The 19921-nt window shown below is 43.0% G+C and overlaps 1 protein-coding gene across 2 annotated transcripts in view; it reads right to left on the minus strand.

The window, feature by feature from the left end:
* Nucleotides 1-2686: 2686 nt before the first annotated feature.
* NSD2 (nuclear receptor binding SET domain protein 2) overlaps nucleotides 2687-19921 on the minus strand; it is a 65863-nt gene continuing 48628 nt past the window's right edge. For both annotated transcript variants that reach the window (XM_060275129.1, XM_035137435.2), the window contains 11 exons: nucleotides 18320-18520; nucleotides 16095-16274; nucleotides 14412-14568; nucleotides 14006-14211; nucleotides 11883-11986; nucleotides 9901-10170; nucleotides 8829-8945; nucleotides 7120-7261; nucleotides 6378-6484; nucleotides 4177-4381; nucleotides 2687-3407 (listed from right to left, as the gene is read on the minus strand). In XM_060275129.1, coding sequence (XP_060131112.1) covers nucleotides 3142-3407; nucleotides 4177-4381; nucleotides 6378-6484; nucleotides 7120-7261; nucleotides 8829-8945; nucleotides 9901-10170; nucleotides 11883-11986; nucleotides 14006-14211; nucleotides 14412-14568; nucleotides 16095-16274; nucleotides 18320-18520 — 1955 coding nt within the window. In that variant the 3' untranslated portion in view covers nucleotides 2687-3141. The remainder of the gene's footprint in view (nucleotides 3408-4176; nucleotides 4382-6377; nucleotides 6485-7119; nucleotides 7262-8828; nucleotides 8946-9900; nucleotides 10171-11882; nucleotides 11987-14005; nucleotides 14212-14411; nucleotides 14569-16094; nucleotides 16275-18319; nucleotides 18521-19921) is intronic.

The raw sequence follows: 19921 nt of genomic DNA on the forward strand, positions 1-19921 counted from the left end.
AGTTTGAGTTTTTTTGGTTAACTTTTCTAGTACAGCGGTTTCTCATTCATTTTGGTACCAGTGGTCTATGTTCACTCCCGATAGGTCCTTCCAGCGTCTAGTTATGTTTCTAGCTGCCGAGAGTGACTTACGAGTTCCTTGTATGTAATGTACGTATGTGTTGTTGTCCTGGAAGATATTTAATAGGGCAAGTTCTGGAGTTGCTTCTATTACCTGTTTTGTTATTTCCTGCAGCACTGATATCCAGAAGGATTGGATTTTGGGCCATTCCCACATTTGGAGGTACAGTATGTTAAATGCCTATTGAGGTTCAGCCTGTCCTGCATTTAGATCAGTGGTGTCCAAACTTTTTTCAAAGAGGGCCAGATTTGATGAAGTGAAGGGCTGTGGGGGCCAACCAAAGTTGTTGACCTTTTTTAGGATTGAAGTTGTTGAAGTTGTTGTTTAGGATTTTCGGCCAGATTGGGCCCCCGAAACGGACTTTGGACATGCCTACTTTAGATGAAGTTCCTGGGTGTAACTGTGCCAGCTTCCATGATTAGGTACCATCTATTAATGTTTTAGGTTGAGTTCTCTTCTTTTGGCAGAGATGGATTTGAATGGTGGTTTAGACCTTAGTCTCTAGACCAGGCATCCCCAAACTTCGGCCCTTCAGATGTTTTGGACTACAATTCCCATCATCCCTGACCACTGGTCCTGTTAGCTAGGGATCATGGGAACTGTAGGCCAAAACATCTGGAGGGCCGCAGTTTGGGGATGTCTGCTCTAGACCATTGGAGATAGTTTTTATTGTATTTTTAATCTTTGTTGAAAGCTGCCCAGAGTGGCTGGAGAAACCCAGCCAGATGGGTGGCGTATTAATAACAATACCCCAAATTTATTTTATTGCCCTGCTCCCATTGGTTTTTAATTGTGGTCTGTAGTGTATTGGAGTACTATTTTCTTAACATTCTTAACATTTAATTAGGTTTTACAGAGATGACCTGTGCAAAGTATCTAATGGTTCTTTTTCCCCAACTTGGTCTGTTTGAGTGAACGGTACACACACAATATTGCTACTGCTCATATTCATGTTAGCGGTGGTTCTATCTTGTTTAATTGGCATTTATTTTACTTAGACCTCTCCGTGCTTGTGTTAGCAGCTGCTGAAGTGGTTTTCTTTTCAGCTGGTGTAACTGCATCCAATGGAAGGTCAGCCTTTCACGTGTGGTAGTGGCATCCACTTTGCATATTAGCCAGGCAAGCGGGACAACCCATTCTAGGTTCTCCATTCCCTGCAGAAAATGGACCTTCACGGTAGGTCCAACATAACATTTTGTATTTCTCAAGTTCTCAGTAAAAGAATACCTAGGGATTTATTGGTTCCTTACAAGACGGCTGCGATAGCCCCAAATTCTGATTGTGGTTATTCAGGGTTACATCAAGTTGTGGCAGCTTGAAACTGTGGAATACTATGCTCCGAGACAGTCAAACTTATCGTGTTAAAATTGCAAGTACAGTCGTACCTCGGGTTGCGAACACCTTGGGTTACGAACAACTCGGGGTACGAACTGCACAAACCCGGAAGTATGTTTGCTGCGCGTGCATGCGCAGAAGCCCCACGCGCATAATGGCGTTTTCGGGTTACGAACTGCGACCCGGAACGGATCGCGTTCGTAACCCGAGGTACCACTGTAGATTCATATGGCTGACTGCTAGAAGAATCAGTTTCATTAAAGAAATGGTTCCCAACGATGCTGATTTGGGAAAACTATGGCACTGTTTACAAATGGCATGAACAAAGATGAAGCCTAAAAATACTTTAATTTCTGGATTAAACCACTTTGATATTTTAATCTAAAAAGTGGCAGTTAGCTCACGGAACCTTTCACTATTATGCCTTATACTTGCTGCTCATTCCATGAACATGAAATGGCCACACTTTTTATTTGACGTTATAAACTTTAAAATGTCCAGATTTTTAAAGATGGCAGAATATATTTGTTTAAATTCTAAGGTGAGAAAAACACCAACAACATTCAAACTGGCAAAAAGTTAACAGGAAAGGAACCCAATTGTCTGCATAACTGTTTGCATCTGCCGAAGGACTGTTGATAACAAAATTTAGAAATGCTAAATAAGAGACAAAATGCAATTACTCATGTCACAGGGCAACTGCAAGGAAGTTTTACTCAGCAATGCTCATTAATTTCAGTGAATCTATTCTAAGTTAGGTCCATTAATTACAATCGGCCTACTTGAGTAAAACCTTTTTGAATACCATCCATATTATTTTAGAAGCTGCTGGTTAATTTCTTCTTTTTCATTATCACATTGATACAAAAAACCACTATTTAGCTACTGAAGACATTCCTGGCTTTTAAAAAGAAGAGTAAATGAGCATTAGTTTGGTTTTTTAAAGGCTTTTATTATGCAAATACAATCTAAAAAATGGGCATAGATTTTAATATCGATTTAAATGTCACGTTATCATTTTCCTTCTTTGAAACTCAACAGGAGGCAGTTCTTTCTTTCAAAGCTTTTGTTGTGGTATGCTGCCTGTTTCCATCATATTCCTGTTCCTTGGCAGAATATTACAACAAAACAAAAATAAAATCCAAAGCAAACCAAACATCCTTCTGGACAAAGCTCAACGCACATGGTTATACTGAGCTCTGTGCCTCTTAAACTGTATGATGTCCATATGCCTCACTTAACGCGGGTAATATAGGCAGCTCTACGCACAACGTTTGGCTTTAAAGGCTAATCACGTCTTTCTTACGCACTATTTAAACACTTGCTGGGTGGTGACTACTATTTCAAAAAGCTATGCATATACGCCTTAATTGGTTGGAAATGAACACACCTCCAACTAGGGAATTCTGGAATGAATTGTTTTTCACTCCTAACAGTTCAAGTGTTGTCATTATTGCTGAAGAGTAAACCTGGTTTGTCCTGAAAGTGGCTGAACTTGGCATGCCACACAGTCCATGATCAGTGCAGAAGCAACAGAACACACTGCTGCCGTTGGCTCAGTGGATTAAAAATGATTCTGCCCCAAACCCAATTCCTGCAGAATATATGTAAAAGACATGTCCTTCTCTGACCCTATTCACAACTTATCTACAAGACAGCATGGGCAGCGGGAACCGCAGTTCGTAATTATTTACATTCCTTCCTCTTCAATTTGTTTCTTTGTCTCCGCTTGCACTTCAGCGCGGCCAGTTTTCTAGGGGGTCTCGCCGCCGCCGCCTTTTCAGCAAAATTCTCCCCAATGTGGTCGGAGCAGAACAACTGTCCAGATAAGTTAGAATCCAGCGCTGTCTCCTCTTGATGGTTCTTGCAAAAAGAGTTTGGGCAGAAGTGGCAGAAGGAGACAGAAGGCTTGCCACAAACATCACAGTGGTGCCAAGGGCACTCCCATTTTCCTGCCGGCAGAAAAAGGGTAGAGAGTCAATTCAGAAATAACTGTGTTTAAGGGAATATTCTTGTCTCAAATAATCTCAGCAGTGCCAATTAAATCAAAAGTTGTGGAACCAAGTTCTGAGCTTGTAAGGCAGTCACTAAAGAGCCCTCCCCCCTCTCATTCATATATATGTGTGTTTCACCAAAGCATGGGCAGATAATATCTACTCAGATTTCCTAAAAGGTAATGGCAAAATGATTTCTTGATCCTGGACACTTAATTTCAGTGCCATGGTGGAGCACTCCCTTTGGGGGGTAGGTATGCCAGGGGCCCTAGGTCCATTTTCTCCCTCTCTCTCTGCCACCCCTTTTCTGTTTCTAATCTTCCTTACCACCTGCATGAAACAAGGATCACTTATGCAAGACATGCATGAGCAGGGCATGAGTCCTGGGCTCCCATGCTCCCCCTACTCTTTATCTTCCAGGGAGAAGGACCCAAGCAGCACCCTGTTCCCCTTGAAGTCAGCTTGTTTGCATCGCCCAGACCAGAGATCACGGCTGGCTCACAAATTCTGGCCAGCTTCCCTACAAGCAACTCCAAACGATGTGTTATGAAGGTGTGGCTTGTTTAAACCAACCAGAGTTTGTGATAAAGTCCAGAACTAGGGTGGGTAGTGGTTTAAGAAGCCAGTTTTAAAAGAAAGTGAAGGCTGCTTAAGCTTTTCCCTTGTCCTTTTCAAAAGGAAGACAAGGGGGAGCAGGCCATAAAGTCACGGCTTCACTTTTACTCACCGAAAGGGCGTTTCACCAAATCAAGGCACGAGAGATGGTAAGCCTTGGTACAAGATTTTCGGTCGCATAATACAAGTTGGCCTCCGTCACCACAACGGAAGCAGTAATCCTCAGATTTTTTCCTTGCTTCGTTCTTTGTTTTGCGTCTCCTTGCTCTTCTTTTGGTTTTCTTTCCTTTCTCTTCTGAAGCATTAGAGGATGAATTCTTTAAAAAAAGGGGGGGAAGCAGTGCATTGCAGAGTTACAGCTTCCCAAGGCAAATGGCAGAAATCAATTTTCACAAGCCTTGCAACACCTGCCTACAAAGATCTGGAGCAAAAAGGAAACCCCAGAATGGGTAGGTTGCTGGGCTCAAACCAGAGCTGCTAAACACAGGACCTCTCTAGCAGTTCAGCCACTTTTCTCAAATATTTTATATTTCTGACCAGCGTTTGACAAACTAGATGAGGAAGAAGTGACTTATAAAATAATGCATGGAGGAAGTGGCCACAGCGAAGTTTTTCTCTGTCTCTCGTAACACTTGAACTCATGGACCTCTGGCGGAGCTAAATATTGGAAAACCGGGATGTGCTCCCGTGGGAGCCAGTGATGGCCACCAACTTGGATGGCTTTGAAAGGATCGGCACAGGGCATTCTGAAGTTTGCGGGAAATGTGGCAGCTTGCCTTTGGGCACGAGTAGGCTGGAATGAATTTACAAGACCAGGCCTTCAAGGTGACTGCTAAATCTGATGACTTATAAAGTGCTGAGCGACCTCCTTAAGTGCTTTTGCCCAGACAGGCTACGTTCTTGAACTGTGGTAATACATTTTGCTTGCCTGCCCCACCCTGGAGGGTGTCCATGAGAGGCTGGAGATTTCTCACCCTCTCTAAACAGCTTGGACTTAGAAAACGCTGGTTTCCATACTAGCCCTTCCAAGGACTGCTAGGGATCAGCCAAGTCTTACTAAGTGATTTAAATTGATTTGATTTAAATCAAATCCACCCTGAGAGGGAGTCGGGTAGGCTGCAGCTTCCAGGAGAAGCATTTGGGCAGAGTCCCTCCAATGGTGTAATGACTATGTTTGCCCAAACTATCTGCTAACTACTATGTACTGGTCATGTCGCCTGCTCTAAATGTCGCCTGCATGTAATGTCACTAGATGTAAATTCTGTCTGAGAAGGTGCAAGACTTGCCAATTCCAGATGTTTTGATTGACACATAATTTGACCTCCCTGACCCACAGCAAACCCTCCTATTTTTGTGGCGTATTTTCGATTATCGACTTTCGGGGGTTGGGACTTCTTGCTGTTTCACGCCAAGTGTAAGCCTTTGACAGAACAGCCTTTGTCTTGGGTTTCCCCGTTGGCTTTAGAGAGGTCAAATCTTTGTTGCGACAAACAAACGATAAAAGGTGTAAGAGCCTGCCTTGCTTTTGGTTTTGCTTGCTTGTCCCCTCTCTTATTTTCGCTGACCAAAGAACCTAGCTTCTTAAGAAGAACTCAGGTAGGGAGTGTTGGCTAACCGAGCAACAATTTCCACATACAGTGGTAGCTCGGTTTAAGTACACAATTGGTTCCAGAAGTCTGTACTTAACCTGAAGCGTACTTAACCTGAAGCGAACTTTCCCATTGAAAGTAATGGAAAGTGGATTAATCCGCTCCAGATGGTCCGCGGAGTACTTAAACTTAAGCGAACTTTCCCATTGAAAGGAATGGAAAGTGGATTGATCCGTTCCAGACGGGTCCATGGAGTAATCAACCTGAAGCGTACTGTTATAAGCAAAAATCTGCCCTTATTCCCTTATGGGGTACACAAGAGCCCTTATTGGGTTCTCCATCGGTCGGAGAATATAACAGAGGCCAACCAGAGAAGTTTGAGAAGCAAAGCCTTTATTTTTGCTGTTGCAACAGGGTCCTTCCCCTCACGCAGGAGAACAAGGAAGGAACCCCAAACAAAGGTGTCCTGCCCTTAAATAGAAATTTGAAAATGGTTTCAGCCCACCCCCCAGAAGCATCACCCATACGTCACAAAAGGGGTGTAGCCCAAGACCGCCTTCCCTAAATTCATCATAGGTACATCATGAAAGGGGAGGTCTGGTGGCAGTAATCTGAGCATCCTGGACCTTGCCCCCTGTCCCCAAAACCTAATCAACAGAAAAAGGAGATACTTACATTTTATGGGTAATAATTAACAAAAGAATAATAAATAAATAATACATACCTTTGGTCTGTCTCCAAGAAAGCCACTACAGTTTGGAGCACCACATTTACACACCGTTTTTTCATTGCCCAGACAGTCAAGATTGTAATTAAAAGTCAATTCTGTCCCTGAGTAAGAAAAAACAAGGTAAGATTTTTCACTGCAACTTCACACCTTTTCTACTGGAAACCCCCCCTCCCATGTAAGAGATGGAAAGGGGAACTGAGGATAAACAAACAAAAACAAGAGCAACCATGCGGTGGTTATTAGGATTTTAACATTGTATTTCAACCTACTCCTTTCTTCTCTCGTCTGTGTCTCCTTTTCGTGTCCCAGTGCCATATTGTTTTGATGTTTAAAGTTTCACGGTTCACATCCTTACGGTTTAGGGAAGTTGTGAACGTACAGCTAAAAAGATCTTAATTTTTATCTCTGTTTCTGGGAAACACTTATTGATTCCAAAGGAAATATCATTTTGTATACTGTAAAAGTTCTATTCAGGGGGGGGGGGGAGAGAGATCAAAAGGCATGCAAGTGATTTACGTCGGTTCCAAAGCAAAGCTTGATCTGCGCACGGAGGTGCCGTGGGAAGCAGGATCCCCTGTGCATTTCTGGTGACCGAGGCAGGTCCACCACACATGCGGAACTGGTCCCGGCACTGGAGTAAATTAAGAAGCCTTAATGTGAACACTACGGAGTACACTTTTTACACAAGGCTCTGAGCTGTGGAAAACGATTCTGTTGTCCTAACGTTCGTATGTACCTGCCGGAATACTACACACAGCAAACAGTCCTACACGGGTGTCGCCATGTACAGTCCACTTCAGAGTCTCACAATTTGGTTGGCAGCTGTGGTTCATAAACCGGGAATAATTTCCTTTGGGTCCGGCGTCAATTATGCGGTCCTAAAAGTTGGGAACAGAACCAGATGGGATTGGGTTTAACAGCAAAGCAAGCGTTTCTCCGGCAGAGCTAATCATACCTGTCGAGTTGAAGTTGTAGCTCTTTACGCCAGCACAATGCTAAAATAGACAGGCAAACTCCCAACGTATCCCTGGTTGTAACTGTACCACATTTACCGACAAGAAGTCCTGTTTTGTGTATCTTTTGGGTAACTAAAATTGGCATAGCTTTCCTCAATATTAGACTCTTTAAAAAGATTAATGTAAAAACGCTATACACTACTAATAGTTTTTGAATCCTGTAAGCTACAACGTTCAAAATTATACTAAGCAGGAGATGAAAATGCATCCAACCTATTGCTTTGCTTGGGGGTGGAGGGTCTCGAGAATTTGGCAGGAAGAATTATAATGATGGCGTGTGTTAGTTCACATGTATTAAAGGAAATACTGGAATATCGGGGATATTAGGAGATCTACTCTGTAGATATTTAAAGTCTCCTCTGCTAGGTGGTTCAGATACTGCATTGCTGTAGCCCATGGGTAGGCCAACTAAGGCCTGGGGGCTGGATCTGGCCTAATCGCCTTCGAAATCTGGCCTGCGGACGGTACGGGAATCAGTGTGTTTTTACATGAGTAGAATGTGTCCTTATATTTAAAATGCATCTCTGGGTTATTTGTAGGGCATAGGAATTTGTTGTCATCCCCCCACCAAAAATAGTCTGGCCCCCCACAAAGTCTGAGGGACGGTGGACCGGCCCCCTGCTGAAAAAGTTTGCTGACCCCTGCTGTAGCCTAAGAGGCAGTTGCCCCTACAAAAAAGCTTGACATGCTCAGATAAGCTGCTACTTCAGCGGTGCTCTGGGCAAGGGATGAACTCTGCAGGAATGCCTGAGGAACTTCTGCTTTAGCAGTCAGACGAATTAGTCAGGCAGAGAGGGAGGGGGTGAAAGAAGCACCAGAGCTTCCCTGTGCTCCCCATTTCTCCTGCCTGAGGTATTTTCCCCACACATACTGTGTGGAGATCGTGGAAGAACAGCTCCTGGGTTTGGGGGGTTGTTGAAATCTGGTTTCAGCATGAAGCAACTGGCTGCAATAGACACACTCATATCATTTGGGCTAGTAGGCACATGACAGCATGTTCTGCTCAGGTGAGCACCAAACAGAAGTTTTATTATTATTATTTATTTTATAATTATTAATTATTAATTATTAATTATTATTATTATTATTATTATTATTATTATTATTATTATTATTATTATATTGCCTTACATCCATAGATCTCAGGGCAGTTAGCAACATAAAATTGCAATACTAAAACACACACACAAAATACATAATAAAATAAGGGGAAAAACCCCTTGGGAATGGCTTGTGTACAAGAGCAGCACCAATTCCACAATAAACTCCTGTTTTAGAAGCACCTGAGGCAGCTTTTGACAAATGTATTTGCTGCCACTGATCACAATGGTTTACGGTAGTTGCGTTTTTTTTCTTTTAGGTCAACCATGAGATTCAAATATCTAGGTCAACCATGAGATTCAAATGAAGACATTTTAAAATACTATACCTTATCAATAGTAAGCATATAAAAGTGGGTGATATCGTTTTCTTGAGCAAACTTGATCCTTGCCATGCATTCCTCTTCATCAATTAACTCGCCAACGTACTCATTCACAAACTCACCCTGAGGAATAGATATTATTATTAACAGCATGCCACCCAATAATATACAGCAACGTATCAAAATAATCGTACAAAACCAAAACAGCATAAAACTCAACAGAAAAGAACAAAATCATGTATGGTCAAAGGCCTGGTTGAAGAGGAATGTTTTCACCTGGCTCCTAAAGGTGTATAATGGCACCTGATGAACGTCCCTAGGGAGAACATTCCATAAACGGAGTCACCACTGAAAAGGCCCATTCTTGGTCCTATGGCAAGCACTGATGCTCTTAAATAATCCTTTCTAGACCTTGTGTCCCCTGGATGTTCTGTACTTACCTTCCAAGTCCCGGACTGCAGAATCCGGGACCGGCAGCCGTGTGATACCGGAGGTTGCGTCGACGTAACTTCCGGTGTCGCTTTGCCCTTCTATGGGCACTAAAAATGGCCGCCGGCGGCTTTGAAAGTCGCTTCTACGCATGTCAGGAAGTGCGTCGACGCAACTTCTGGTGTCGCTCTGCCCATCTATCTGCACCAAAAATGGCCGCCACGACACCGGAAGTCGCGTCTATGCACTTCCGGACATGTGTAGATGTGACTTTTGAAGCCGGCGGCGGCCACTTTTGGTGCCCATAGAAGGGCAAGTCAGGAAAAAAAAGGCCGCCGGTAGGAGAAAATAACGGAGAAAAACGGGAGATGAAGTGATACGGGGGACCACCGGGAAAAAGGTAAGTAAAAACGGGGGTTTCCCTGGGAAAACAGGGTACTTGGCAGCTATGGTTCTGTATCAGAACTCCCGCCAACCCTAGGATGATGGATGACGGAGCCCAAGACATCTGAGGAGCACTAGTAGTGTGGGAAGGTGGTCCTAGAGGAGGCAAACTAGAGAACCCAATGCTACGTGTACAGGGAATAATTCTTCTTGTTCCGAAGCGAAGCATCACAAGACGAATGGACCCAACTCACTTAACGCATACCTTTTTAATGTCTCTCTTTGCAACCAAGCCCCATCCTTTGCCATCAGTCTTGATTATCTTCGTTTCAGGATACTGGCGCTTGGTAAAACACTGGTTTTGGCAGCGCTCTCCGGCCGGACATACTTGTGGGTGGCATTCATACATTAGCATCCGATTTAGACACTCTGAATCAAAACCACAGGGGTTCTCATCAGAGGGTTTGCAATTGCATTTGGGAATCTCAGAAATGTCAGCAGTGTAAATCTGAACTTTTCCAAAAGGCTTATTTACCTGAATAACATATTAAAAAACAACAACAATGAAGCAGTTATTGGCTATTATTTCTCAAAAAAGGCAATCTATATTACAACTCATTTAATCTCTAAAATTCACCCCCCCACACACACACTAATCTTGGAAGCAGCAGTCAATTCCATTTCAGGCAATCATCAATGAACATGGCACTCTCAAATATGACTTTGCCTGATTTTTTGTGCGACAGGACTAAAGTGTTTAAATTTCAAACTTGATATGAATGCTCCTGAGGTGGGAGAAGCACTTTTCATTGGTGTTGGGGTGCTGGCTACCAGTTCAAATTAACCTGTAGGTCTGAAATGTGACTTTGGTGAGACTTTGCCTGATCCAAACGGTGCAAATCTGGATGCCTCTGAAGATATCATACCCCCTTTTGGCAATATACTGCCAAATCTGGCATAATGAACCCAACCTGCACCAATTTGGCAAGCTCTAAAGATACAGTCATACCTCGGTTTAAGTACGCTTTGGTTTGAGCACTTTCAGTTTAAGTACTCCGCGGACCCGTCTGGAATGAATTAATCCACTTTCCATTACTTTCAATGGGAAAGTTTGCTTCAGGTTAAGTACAGACTTCCGGAACCATTTGTGTACTTAAACCGAGGTACCACTGTACTGTCTCCCAATTTGGCTTGATAGTTCCAACACACACCAATTCAGATGCCTCTGAAAATACTGTCCCTTGACTTAGCACAAGGATTCTTGAGGGAGAAACAGCAGTCTTTGTCTTATGTTTGGATACTAGGTGCCATTTTGAATCAAGATGGTGGGCTGAAACATGACTTTGGCGTGACTTCGCTTTAAGTGTCCAAACTGTGCTGATTTGTATGCCTCTGAATGTATTTCCGCCCAGTTTGATGTGACTTTGTCAAATTTGGTGCGACAGTTACAACCAGAACCAGCGTGGATGCTTCTGAAGTTAATGTCGCCCAACTCAGGACAATGGTTCCTGAGGGACAGGCAGCAATCTTTGCCGACATTTGGATGCCAGATAGCATGTTGAATCAAGATGGACCAAATAAACCATAATTAAACATTAGCACCCTCCAAACTGATTCAGGGCCAGGTGAGGTGAGCCCTGAGTTTGGTGTGTGAACAACCCTAAAACTCACAGATTAACTAGTCATATAAAAATCACATCTATTTCCCTCCCCCTGATTCCCAGGCAGTGCAGTAATAATTTTTAAATTTCACTATCCTAGACATATCTGCTACCAACATCACCACTTTATTTATTATTTTCCTTTTTAAATAGCAAGAGGGAAACCATTCCTCAAGAACAATATTGATTTGGGTAAGGATTTGGTTTGTTCCTCCTCTGTTCAAATGTGGGTTTTAATTACCAACAGGTTTATATATTCTTCTCTAATATTCCAAGGAGATTAAAACCCTCGATTTATCTATGAACTCATTGTCTTCCCAAACTAGACGGATAAAGGAACTGAAGAACTGCCTTTTTATTTCTTCAGCCTTATGACTGATGCAAGGCTCTTCAAAGTGCCATATTCAGGTCAACTGTGAACAACGGGGGCTTGGAAAATGTTCCCCAGGGGAACACCCATTGGTCCCAGTTTAAAAGGTCTTGGAACACAGCAATGGGCTGCGTGTTAGGATCCTGTCCTAAAGAACAGGTGAACTAAGCTTCCAGGGCGGATCAAATGAACAGCACCTGCCCTCAAGCACCTTACCTTGATGTGTTTGTACGGGGGAGGTTTGCGCTCATTTTCCTGCGTTACTTTGGCTTCCCGTTGGAACTTTATCTCTCGGAAACGGGCTTCAGCTTCTTGCAGAGCTTAAAAAATAAACTATTTGCATGAATTGTAGGGACAAATGTTTTATCCACATGAACGTACCCTACCCTCTAAAGTATAATACGCAGGCAGAGATTATGCGCATGCCCATTCACAGGATCTGAGGGAAATGCTTGGATATTTGTAACTCCATTGTTTGATCCAGCAGCACTTCATTCATATCTTTGGAGTTGACATCAATGTTAAAGGTCAGGTTTCAAATTAAAGAAACTCCACTATGAGGACTTTAGGAAGTGGAAAATCAATGCCTAAAACTCTCTTAAGTAATATATTTATGTATTTGTCCATTATCCCACCACACCTTCAAGAGTTCCTTCCTACAGCAGTTAACGAGGCAGCCTAAAAACATACAACGTCATAGTAAAATCTAATACTTGAAATGAGTAAACAGAACATGCAAATGAATCACAGTGAGAGACTTCTCCATACAGTGACCGTAAACACGTCATTTAACTGCTTGAAAGACGAGATATTAGTCTGGCAGTAGGGACCTGAACCTTCAGACAATGACTGACATCCTTAGTGTTTACAGCGCTTTCGATTGTTCAAATTGCATTACATGCATTATCTCAGTAACCCTTACAAGCTTGTAAAGCAGGTCAGTAATCACTCTATTACAGATACAGAGGCTTGAAAATAAGAGTGGATGGACTAAGGCCACCTAACCACTGTGTGACACTAAAGAAGACCTGACACAGAGGTTTCTCGGGAATATAGTGTTTCAAAGCATCTTCTGATCATCTCTGCTCATTCTTGTTTCCCTGCTGAAGGCCACAGTTGCAGTTTTTTTAAAGAAAAGATAACCCCTGTTAATACCATTTCTGAAATAAATATACCCATCTCTTTGGGCGAAAAGCAAGTTAACAAGCTTCTTTAAATGCAATGCAAGCAGAAACAAAGCGAGTTGAAAGCTGGCCAGTGCAGCCTCAATCCATTTATAGCATTGTGGTTGAAGTGCAGTGGTGTTTTATTTTAAAAATGGTACTATCACACTGTATTACAGTACTCTGCAGGAGTGCCAACTTGGCTCTGCAATCATGGTACATGACCTTGGCGTGGTAAACATGGAGCACTTATAAACGCCACTTCCAACTCCTCGAAAGATTCCATCAACGGTGTCCCCGAAAATTTTTACACATCACTTGGGAAGACAGGCGGACTAATGTCAGTGGTACTGGAAGAAGCAAAGATCACCAGTGTTGAAGCAATGATTCTTCAACATCAACTTCGTTGGACTGGTCATGTTGTGCGGATGCCTGATGATCGTCTTCCAAAGCAACTACTCTAATCCGAACTTAAAAATGGAAAGCGTAATGCTGGTGGTCAACTAAAGAGGTTTAAAGACTGTCTCAAGGCAAATCTAAAAAAATGTAGTATAAACTGACAACTGGGAAACCCTGGCCTGCGAGCTCTCCAGTTGGAGAACAGCCTTTACCAAAGGTGTCATGGGCTTTGAAGGCACTCAAACTCAGGATGCAAGGAAGAAACGTGCTAGGAGGAAGGCACGCTTGGCAAATCCACACCATGATCAACTCCCACCCGGAAACCAATGTCCCCACTGTGGAAGGACGTGTGGATCCAGAATTGGCCTCCACGGTCACTTATGGACTCATTGTTAAAACCGTGTTTATGGAAGACAATCTTACTCAGCTATGAGTGATCACCAAAGACGAAGACGACAACTTTGGCACCAAAATTTGTGGGAGCTGGAACCTATGGTACAGTAGAACCTTGGTTCCTGAACACCTCTGTTGTCGTACATTTCGGTTCTCAAACACCGAAAAGCCAGAAGTAAAGGCTTCCGTTTTTGAACGTTTATTGGAACTCAAACATGTGACACATCTTCCGCTGAGTGCAAGAAGCTCTTGCAACCAATGAGAAGCCGTGCCTCGGTTTTCTAACGTTTTGGAACCCAAACGGGCTTCCAGAACGGATTTTGTTTCGAGAACCAAGGTACCACTGTGTCCTCTGTTTTTAGCTTAATGATTAAATAGCCATACCATTTTTGAAGACTTTTCCAATTCCTTTAATTCCCTGGTACCGACTTCCCCTGTCTCCTTCCATATAGGGAAACACACGAGCCTGATGCGTCCAGTAATAGTCTTTAGAGCCAAAGAAAAACACAGGAAACTCTCCAATCTCATGCTTCATTTTCTGGATATTTGGAGGAACGTTTTTTGGATGGCAGACTTCTGCAGGCCACCACCTACCCCAAAAGAAGAAGGGAGAATTTGAGAACCCTGTTCTCTCTGAAGCAAACCAATAAAAGGTTGTTGAATCTCAGCCCCATCGTGAACGGGCTCATACAGGAACTGCCCCTGCCTCAAAGAAAGGGCGGGATACAAGCATGCAGTAATAAAAATAAAGGCCACTTCAAATATTCATTCTATTTTTAGAAGTCCAAACCTGTAGTTTCCCAGCTTGACCCAAATAATATCCTGAAAATGGATTTTCTTTCCTGCTTTACAGTCGTTGCAGTACCAGCTTCCATCCGGCATTTCAATGTTTAAACAATCTGGGTGAAACGCTGCAGGGCAAGATTCACAACATAAAAGGCTTCCCCCTGCAAGAAAAGAAATTTTGCTGAACGGTCAAGCAGCACAAGTCACCTAACGGGAGGGGAAAGGGAGCCTGGGACAACACGCAGTGATCTGCCTGAACACCTGGCCTCCCGGATGCCTCCGAACAGTGAACGTGATCCTTCAGAGGTAATTCAACTTTGTTCGGAACAGTTTGCACTTCTAATCCGGGGGGTGGAGCACCTTTTCTAGCCTGGGGGGGGGCACATCTATTCATGGGGAACCTTCCAAGGGCCACATGGCAGTCGCAGGCAAGCAAGAGCTATTGACAAAACTGTTCAGTCACAGCAATGGTTCTATTTCTTATGAATGCATTTTTGTCCGTGGAAAGAGGCAGGTTCCACAAACCTTTATGTATTTGTCACCATACATGTTTTTAATGTTTGATCGCTCTATTATTATTATTACCCTGTTTCTCATATTTTAAGACATACCCATAAAATAAGCCATAGCAGGATTTTTAAGCATTCAAGGAATATAAGCCATACCCCGAAAATAAGACATAGTGATAGGCGTAGCAGCAATGCCGGCCACGGCAGAAGGAGGAGGAAAAAAATAAGACATCCCTTGAAAATAAGCCATAGTGTGTTTTTTTGAGGAAAAAATAAATATAAGACATGTCTTATAATATGAGAAACACGGTATTATTATTATTATTATTATTATTATTATTATTATTATTATTATTATTATTCTGTTGGGAGCCACCCCGAGTGGCTGGGGGAACTCAGCCAGATGGGCAGGAAATAATAATAATAATAATAATAATCCTCAAACCTTGTTGCTTGCATTTTTAACCATGGGTTTATTATGGTCTACCAACCAATATGACAGAATGCGAAGGATTTTTGTACAAATTCACAACCTTGGTGAAACTAATGATGTAAAAATGATAAGCTAAAACTAACAATTATAAGACACCTGAGAGAGACTTGTATCTAAATGTAGCTTAGATGTGGTTCTAAGACAGTCACCCATACAGGCATTAACCAGGCCATATACCCTGCTGCACATGACAATGGCCAGGTGTTTTCTTAACTGTCAAGTACTATATTCATTGGTCCCCTCGAGGAAGATACTGAGAAGGGACTCTATAGAATCTATGGCAAAGACTGAGGACGAAACCATCTTCTAAGAGGATATATAATGCCCTCTCTGTAATAAAAGGACACGTGTGTGTGCCTTACTGCAAGTGCTCCACACACTGATACATTTAGACATTAATTGTAGAATTGGAAGGGACCCCAAGTTTCACCTAGGGCAACCATAACCCCCTACAATGCAGGAACATGCAAATTCCTGGGTTCTAAATGCCGTCTCCCCGCATGCACTCTCACAACACACACATTTTGGAATGGCAAAGTAAGTTGTTTAAATATAATAAACGAACTTTAAGGAAAGAAAACTTACTGCAGTAATAGCTTCAATATAATATTTTTTTCAAAACACGTGAAATTTAAATGCCCGCTACCTCTTATAAGAAAAAAAAGAGAGACTCTCCTTTATTTACCTTTCGAGCATACAAAGCACCAGCTTACATTAACATGCGCGTGATGACTCTTCCCTTTAGTGGCAATGAAGTGGTTGGTGCAAACTATGCTGCTGGAAGTGATGACTGAGCACCCTGCAGCAACGCAACCGTCTCCAGCGTGGTAAGCCACAGGGCAGCGGACGCAACGCACCATTTTGCCTGGCGGAAACAAAAAAAGTATAATAACACATGCGCCTCACCCTTTAAGAGGATTGACTGAAAACGTTGGGGAATCAATGAGAAATTCCATTGCCAACGGCAACGGTTCGCGTGGGAAACCTTACGGTGCAGGCCCAACTGCATTTGGACGGCACTCAATCTTAATTTGCATGGATCTGCACCGAATGAGCAAAAGCAGGAACCTCCTTTGCCTTCCCTGCTCCTATGTCTAGCCCAACTAAAAGATGAGCAGCCTTTTGGCTAGTAAGGCTGCTCTGGCATAGTGATTTCAATGCCCCACCTAAGGCAACCATATCAACAAGCAAGCGCTAAGGTCTGGGCTTTAGTGTACTGTAGCTGAAGTAGGATCCAGGTGCAGAGGTATTCCTCAACGTTGGCAAACTGATGCAAAACAGAAGTGTGGCAAAAAGCTACGTGGTGCATATCAGGATGAATGTTGAATGAATGGTATACATTGTCTAGTGTTTTGTTTGCATCAACTCTCAGTGCTAATCTTGCAAATTTCTCTGTTAACAGAATTAATGCAAAATGTAGGAGACTTGCCCTAAAAATTCAACAAGTTTAAGGAACTGAGCAATTCCTGCTCTAAAAGGTCTTATGTTGCAGAAGGCAGTAAAGTGAAACAGGTATCTATATTGAGCATAACTATAAGAAATAGGAGTTTAAAATCCAAGTCTTATGGATTTTAATGAAGGAGAGTCATTCACATGCTGGAATCAATATGACAACTTCTGCATGAGCGCAAAACTAATACAGCTTCTAACCTTCCACCTCTGTTGAATACTTAATGATTTATGGCCTCCCTTCGGAGAGTTATGCTTGCCTCATTCCACGCTGAGAGAAATAACATTCCACATATGGAAGTTGAACATTATTTTTGCTCCTCCTTCAGCCTTTTTCTGACTGTCTTCTCCCCCATTTTATGCCCATCAACCTCACAGTGTCCTGTCCATCAATAAACCGTTCACAGCAATCAGTTATGGGACAGAAAAGTCCCACCGGGACACCAGCCCCAACCTGCATGACGAGACCATGCAAATAATGCTCTTTAAATAATATCTAAATATAATGGTTCAGTTCTGACAATCCTCTCAAACCATGGGATGCTAGCACAATGAGCAGTGACAAGCACCAGATACTCAGCTTCTGTTCTGTAGTAAAGAACTCATTCAGATGAAATTCATCCGACAAAATAGGATTTATCCACATCCTGGCTTCGTTCTTAATGGCCATGTGGAAATTCCCAATACAGTAGAACCTCTACTTACGACCGCCTCTACTTGGGCCCGAAGTAAATATCAGGTTTGCCGCAATACGTGCATGCGCAGAAGCCGCCGGATGCACCTGCACACAGTGGCATTTCTGTCAGCGACCCAGATTGACTTATGGACGGACCCCCAGAACTGATTACGTCTAAAAGTAGAGGTTCCACTGTATTTGGAGTTTTATCCTAGTACTAGTTATTTCTGAGAGCTTCTGCTGCCGGCATGGAAACCCTTCCATGCTATTTGGTGAGTGTTCACATGACAATTGGCAGTAGCATCTAGGCCAGGGGTAGGCAATCTAAGGTCCGGGGGGCCGTATGCACCCCAATCGCCTTCTCCTGGCATTCCCAAACTGCAGCCCTTCAGATGTTTTGTCCTACAACTCCCATGATCCCTAGCTAAGAGGACCAGTGGTCAGGGATGATGGGAATTGTAGTCCAAAACATCTGGAGGGCCGAAGTTCGGGGATGCCTGGCCTTCTCAATCCGGCCCGGGAATCAGCGTGTTTTTACATGAGTAGAATGTGACCTTTTATTTCAAATGCATCTCTAGGTTATTTGTGGGGCATAGGAATTCGTTCTCCCCCCCCCTTTCAAAATATAGTCCGGCCCATCACATGGTCTGATGGACAGTGGACCGGCCCACGGCTGAAAAAGGTTGCTGACCCCTGATCTAGGCTGTGGATAACATGGTGTGTGAATCGCCTCTGCGACAGTACTTTAAATAGGTAAGGTAGGGGAAGTAACAGAAAATAAATACCTTTGGATACTTTGGGATTTGAAGGGTTAGCAACATGACAGTTCGCACAACTGTGGAGAGGGCATCGGAAACCCCTGTTCTCAAACACTGTGAGGCGGAACTTTTTCACGCAAGCTTCATGGTAGAATTTCCCGCAGTGGGATACAATACAGCGTTTCACGACTGATTTTTTCTCTTTACACGCAAAGCATGTGTGAACACCTGATAAAAAGAATTAAAAACCAAGCTGAATGTTTGTAAACTCTAAAGACTAATACAAAAACACCCTACTTCTATTGGTAATTAATTAAAACATCAGAAACTGAAGTTTCTAAATTAAAAAGCCGCCACACCTAGTCAACGTTGTGATGGATTAGTCTTCACATATGCATTTCCTACGAATATTTAAGATCAAGATCCTAAATGCCTCTATCAGTGAAGCCAGAGTTTCCACCTTCTATCAGCTACATTTTTTCAGCAGGCACACTATTTATACATCAGTAAGCTACCCGGTATCTTCAAGTTTTCTTACCTTTCATTGCCCTGCCATGATGTGCAAGCAGGGCTCAATTTCTTACAGATAAAAACATTCCCAATTATTATCCAGGTATTAGATAAGGGATTTTGTTTAGAAAGTGCATGCAGTTCTACATTACTAGGTTATTACATGAAGTACATGCACTTTCTAACACCTCCCCCAAAAGGCAAATCAATCCCTATGAAAGCCATTATGAGAGAAGACTGGGTGGACAGTAACCCTGATCAGGGCAAACATATACCTTAAATAATAATAATAATAATAATAATAATAATAATAATAATAATAAATTTTCATTTATACCCCGCCCTCCCCAGTCAAAACCGGGCTCAGGGCGGCTAACACCAATAAAATTACAATAAAACATAAAAAGCAATTAATTAAAATACAGATTAAAATACAACATTAAAATTTAAAATGCAACCTCATTTTAAGTAGTCCATAAATCCAAACCATGAGGGAGGAAAAACACAGGGGTCAGACTAAGTCCAGCCCAAAGGCCAGGCGGAACAGCTCTGTCTTGCAGGCCCTGCGGAAAGATGACAAATCCCGCAGGGCCCTGGTCTCCTGTGAAAGAGCGTTCCACCAAGTCGGGGCCAATACTGAAAAGGCCCTGGCCCTAGTAGAGGTCAGTCTATCCACCTTATGGCTCGGGATCTCCAGAGTATTGTTGTTTGTGGACCTTAAGGTCCTCCGCGGGGCATACCAGGAGAAGCGGTCCTGTAGGTGCAAGGGTCCCAAGCCGCATAGGGCTTTTAAGGTCAAAACCAGCACCTTAAACCTGATCCTGTCCTCCACCGGGAGCCAGTGCAGCTGGAAAGCACTGGATGAATGTGATCCCGCGGCTGGGACCCCGTAAGGAGCCTCGCCGCGGCATTCTGCACCCGCTGGAGTTTCTGGGTCAGCTTCAAGGGCAGCCCCGCATAGAGCGAGTTACAATAAATTATAGCTTTCCAAAAGTACATTCAGATTCTAGAACATCTAAAATGTCTCAGGGGATTTAGGTAGGTTTTGCATCCCAAACTGAAAATCTGTTTAGCAGCATAATAAAGAAAGGAACTCAACACCTGAAAAGAATGAGAGAT

Source organism: Zootoca vivipara, chromosome 5 (genome assembly GCF_963506605.1).
Source record: "Zootoca vivipara chromosome 5, rZooViv1.1, whole genome shotgun sequence".
Lineage (NCBI taxonomy): Eukaryota > Metazoa > Chordata > Lepidosauria > Squamata > Lacertidae > Zootoca > Zootoca vivipara.